Raw genomic sequence first — 5082 nt, forward strand, 5'->3', positions numbered from 1 at the left:
CTTGATTATTATATTATTTATATAGCAAAACAAAGTTATTAAAACTAAAAGTAGTACGAGTTTCTCTCAACTATCAAATATGTAAAAGTTTTTTTGTTTTTTAAAAACATGGATTAGATAGTGAAAAAGTTCACAGCACTTAGTTGATGGTCAATAAGACCTAATGACAGGAAGTGTTCAAGCACAAGGTAGAAAATGGCAGATGTGGGATGTAGCTGACATGTAGGCAACAAGTCACGTTGCATGAGATGACCTCTAAAGCTCCTTTCGACCCTGACATTTCATGATTAAGACAATTCTCTATTTATCTCTTAAACAATTAACTTGGATAATACAAAAAAGTATTCTTTGTGTTAAATATCTGGTAGTTGTGTTACTAGCACTATAGATTGTGAATGGGGAGGGGGTGTGAAAAAAATCCAGTGGCTCGGCAGGCATATGCAAATCCCAGCGCACCTCCTCATTGACAGCTCTCTGGCTCCCCTTTATGTGAATTAGCGGTGGTCCTTAAGCCTCATAGCAGAGACTATCAGTGAGAAACAGAACTTGAAAAAGGGAATTACCTTCCAAGGAGCAGCCAGGTGAACCAACCCCGCGGAGGAGTGAAGCGCCCTTTCCAACCGCCTGCAGGTGTTGGGGACATTCAGGGCGCTGGGATCCTTGGCAATAAGGTACGACCGGGCATCGGTCTCTTTTGGTACAGAGAGAGAGGGTGGTGTAAGGGCCTTTCCTTGCGGACCTCAACTGGCCTTCACCGCTCGACGACAGAAGGTCGCGCTCGACGCGGGCAAACGTGGGACCGCGCGAGGACGATGGAAGTCTCCGCCGGGCTCCAGCGCACTCCCCACGTGCGCTCCGACCGCAGCGAGACAGGGGCGGGGCGGAGCCTGCACGAGAACTGAGAGGCGGGGCCGTGGGTTGGGGGCGGGGCGGAGACCGCACCAGACCGAGGGGAGGGGCCGCAGGTCCGGGGCGGGGCGCCAGCTGCGCGCGCGCGGGGCGGGGGCGGAGCGCGCAGCGTGGCCCAGGGCTGACCGGCGCTCCTCCCCCTTCCGCGCCCAGGCTCCTGGCGGGCCGAGCTCCTCCCCCGGCTCGTTCTCGCTCCTTTCCCACCCGCTCTCCTCATCTCGGTCGTTCCTCCCGCCCTTCTCCTCCTCTTCCTCGGTGAGGCGCTCCGGTAGCAGGTAGCATGGCGGCCGTAGAGACGCGGGTGTGCGAAACGGACGGCTGCAGCAGCGAGGCCAAGCTCCAGTGTCCCACTTGCATCAAGCTAGGCATCCAGGGCTCGTACTTCTGCTCGCAGGTAAACGCCCGCTTTCCCGTGGCGCCGTCGCCAGACCCTTTCCACTTCCCTCCCCTCGCGCCCTCGCGGCCCGTAGGAACGCGCTCCTCCTCTTCCCCGCGCGGGCGCGCTGACCGCCCTTTCTCCTCCCTACCACCGGCAGCGCCGCCACCCCCTCCAGTCTCCAGGGGTCCCGGTCCCTTTGGGACCGAGGCCGCGCTGGACGCCGCGTGGGGGCGCGGTCGGCCGCGGCCATGTGGGCTGGTGGCGGAAGTGGACTTGCCCCAGGTCGCCGGTCCACGCCAGGGTGCCGCTTTAGGGGCTGGTTCCTGCCGTGCATTCTCTGCCCCGGTAGGGGCTGCCAGGTGTTCGAGACACCTGGGGCAGTGGGGACTCCAGGGGATGGGGACAGCCACAAGCCCTGGAAGTCATGGCAGCTGCAGCTCCCGGCGGGGCTCTGGCCAGGGCACGGGGAGCTATGGGGCTGTGTAGTCTCTCTGGTCCCGGCTGGATGGGGACTGGAAGCGACCCGCTGGGCTTTGAGGGGTGGGCTGCCTGGGGGCGGTGAGATACCTTGGGAGGAGGAATGGTAGGTCCGGCTCCACTTCTTTGTGTTTTACTACCGTGCTTTTATACTTAAGCAACTTTGGGGTTGGAGAGGGGTCTGTGTAATTCATTCTCTTCATTTGACATCAAAAATTGTTAATTTAGACAATCATAAGTTAACGGGAGGAGTCACCTCTGTTACTGAAGTTCTCATTGAGTGAAAAAGACAGTTCCATGGAGAGGTTATGCTTTAAGGGTGTAATGTATTTTAATAAGTTTTATGCAGTGGAGCAAACCCAGCATTGAATGGGGTCCTGACTGAAGCGTGTGCTCGTGGTTCTGTTTACTGTAGAGTAAGTACTAGTGTTCTGCTGAATTTCGACATTCAGAATATTGGCAGAGGAGCAATCGCACGGCTCTTAATTACAGTCCAGGTTGTTGAAGACAGGTAGGATTCTGTAGGGAGAAGAGCAGAACAGAGTCTGAAAGGCTCATTAGGCCAGTTACTGTGCCGTCTTGAATTAGACAAGTTAACCTTTCTGAGCTCCAACCCCTCCACTCTACAGAGGGACAATGACACTTTTCTTTACATATTTCACAAGGTTTTCTGAGACCCAAATTATTCAAGGAATGTGAAAATGCTGGTAAAATTAAAAGCATGTTATAAAAAGGATGCAGTAAAATATAACAGTACATATTAAAAATATAGTGAAAACTAATACATAAAAATTATAAACAAATCGTAAGTATTTTAAAGTATAAAATATATGAAGATTAAAAACAAACATATATAAATAAAATTCTTAAGGCCACAACACTTGTGGATAAGCCATTATAAGAGATCTTAGCTGTATTGTATTAGGGGGCTTGTTTTTAGATAATGTATGATCCTTGACCTTGTTCGTATCATTTGGAAGAAGTTATATGTGGAGAATTGTTGCTTGACCTAAAAATAGCACTGGGACTACTCAACATACTAAACCTGGTACAGATCTTTTTGATTCTTTAAAATTATTTTCAGATTCTAATTTGTTGAGGCCTGTGTGGGACTTGGACATAAAACAAAAAACAGTGGTTTGCTTCTGGGCATTGTGTACCATCTGAGTAGAGAAATGTGGTTTACACTGAGTGTTAAAAATGAAGTGACATTTTCTAATGCTGTATGAGTTATTATGTACTGACACTTATCTGCATTTAGATTTTAAAAGGTTATATTATAAACCATGTTCATCAAGCACAGGTGACATTCTTTTACGCATATTATTTAGTGGAAAGAACATTGAATCCTTGGAGTTTATAGAAATAGACATTGTGAAAACATTCAAGGTTTATTCAGTATGATAGGATTGGATGTATTCCTGCATGTTGGATTCTGTAGGTATTTTTCTGTTACCACTGCTATACCTGTAGACAGTCATATCCAGAATGGCTCTCATAGAAGTCTCTCACTTCTTCATTCCTATTACCACCTCCCATGGCCAGTTTTTAAAAAATTTCTCACCAAGTCAAGAGTGGTAGTTTCATAACTGGTTTCCTTATTGTAGTTTCCCACCTTGCAAACAACCAGTTGCCATCAAGTTGATTCCAGCTCTTGGCGACCTCATGTGTATCAAAGTAGAACAGTGCTCCATGGAGTTTTCAATAGCTAATTTTTTGGAAATAGATCAGCAGGCCTTCTTGCAAGGTGCCTCTGGGTGGACTTGAACCTCCAACCTTTTGGTTAGCAACTGAGTACATACAGAAGTTATTTCCCCCCAGCATAGTCTGATTGTATCTCTCTCTGACCATAAAAAATGGGAGTTCTTGCAGGATTCTTGCCCCCCTAATCTGGGCACCTCTTCTAGATACAGCTTTATTCTCTTGCTCTATCCAGATGCTGTGTTTATATTCTCACATTCACACCAAAATGTTACCTTACTTCTAAATCTCAGCCATTCTTTCAGTCCCAACTTGAGACCTTGATCAAATTTAAGTAACATCTTCTAAGCCAGTTTCCACATTTGTGATTTAGTGATAAAACTAGGGCTTCTTGCCACTTCTCTGATCATCTTCACTGGTAGTGATCTTTCTTTCCTCGACCCTTCACTTGTCTGGTCCTCAGCCTGGCTTTCTGGCCAGCTTGTCTTTGGGAACAAACTAAGAACAGAACTACAAGAGGCCTTTCCAGAACACCATAACAGAAACAAGCCATTCCGTTACTCTATCACAGTACCGTGTTTACTTCCTTTATAACATTTTATAATGTTTGTAATTATCTCATTTGTTCTCTTGTTTATTATCTTTCAATCAGAAGGTGAGTTTCATGAGCAAGGTGTATTGTTCACTGCACTAAACTCATTTTCCAGTACCCTCTGCGTGTGCAGTAGGTGCTCAGTAAATGTTTATCATAGATAAATGTATTCAAAAAGAAGAAAAAAAAGTTAGACTGCTGCATTTGAATCTGGACTCCGTCACTGACTAGCTGTGTGATTTTGGGCAAGTTACTTAACCTTTCTGTGATTTGCTTACATCATCTAAAATTGGGCATTAATAGTACCTATTTGAGTGTTTTTGTGGTTAAATTGTCTGTATGTAAAGCATTTAGCACATTAGCTAACAATAAATGTTAGCCTTTTTATGGTTATACTATATTTTATGTTTAGGGAGGTAGAAATATTTTTATCTAGGATGCTTAATTTTTTTTTTCTTTTTTTTTGTTTCTTGTAGTTTAAGTGAAAGTTTATGGCTCAAGTTAGTCTCTTATCCAAAAATTTATACATACATTCTTATGTGACTGTAACTGCGCTCCCTGTACTGTGACAGGACACTCCTTTCCACCCCTGATTTCCCATGTCCATTCAGCCAACTCCTAACCCTCTCTGCCTTCTCATCTCACCTCCGGACACAAGCTGCCCGTTTAGTCTCATGTATCTACTTGAGCTAAGAAGCACGCTCTTGATGAATATCATTTTATGTCCCACAGTCCAGTCCAATCTTTGTCTGAAGAGTTGGCCTCAGAAATTGTTTTAATTCTGGGCTGATAGAGAATCCAGGGGCCATGCTTTCCGGGGTTCCTCCAGTCTCAGACCATTAAGTCTGGTCTTTGTACTAGAATTTGAGTTCTGCACCCCACCTTTCTCCTGCTCCATCAGGGACTCTCTTTTGTGTTCCCTGTCAGGGCGGTCATTGGTGGTAGCCACACACCATCTAGTTCTTCTGGTGTCAGGGTGATAAAGTCTCTGGTTTATGTGGCCCTTCGTGTCTCTTCAGCTACT

General features: G+C 46.2%; 1 protein-coding gene across 1 annotated transcript in view; it reads left to right on the plus strand.

Moving 5' to 3' along the window:
* Positions 1–1160: 1160 nt before the first annotated feature.
* METAP1 (methionyl aminopeptidase 1) overlaps positions 1161–5082 on the plus strand; it is a 120418-nt gene continuing 116496 nt past the window's right edge. Inside the window, exon 1 of the mRNA XM_004390243.2 lies at positions 1161–1303. Within this exon, the coding sequence (XP_004390300.1) occupies positions 1190–1303 (114 nt within the window). The 5' untranslated portion in view covers positions 1161–1189. The remainder of the gene's footprint in view (positions 1304–5082) is intronic.

The sequence above is a fragment of the Trichechus manatus genome, unplaced genomic scaffold (genome assembly GCF_000243295.1).
Source record: "Trichechus manatus latirostris isolate Lorelei unplaced genomic scaffold, TriManLat1.0 scaffold00291, whole genome shotgun sequence".
In the NCBI taxonomy this organism is placed as follows: domain Eukaryota; kingdom Metazoa; phylum Chordata; class Mammalia; order Sirenia; family Trichechidae; genus Trichechus; species Trichechus manatus.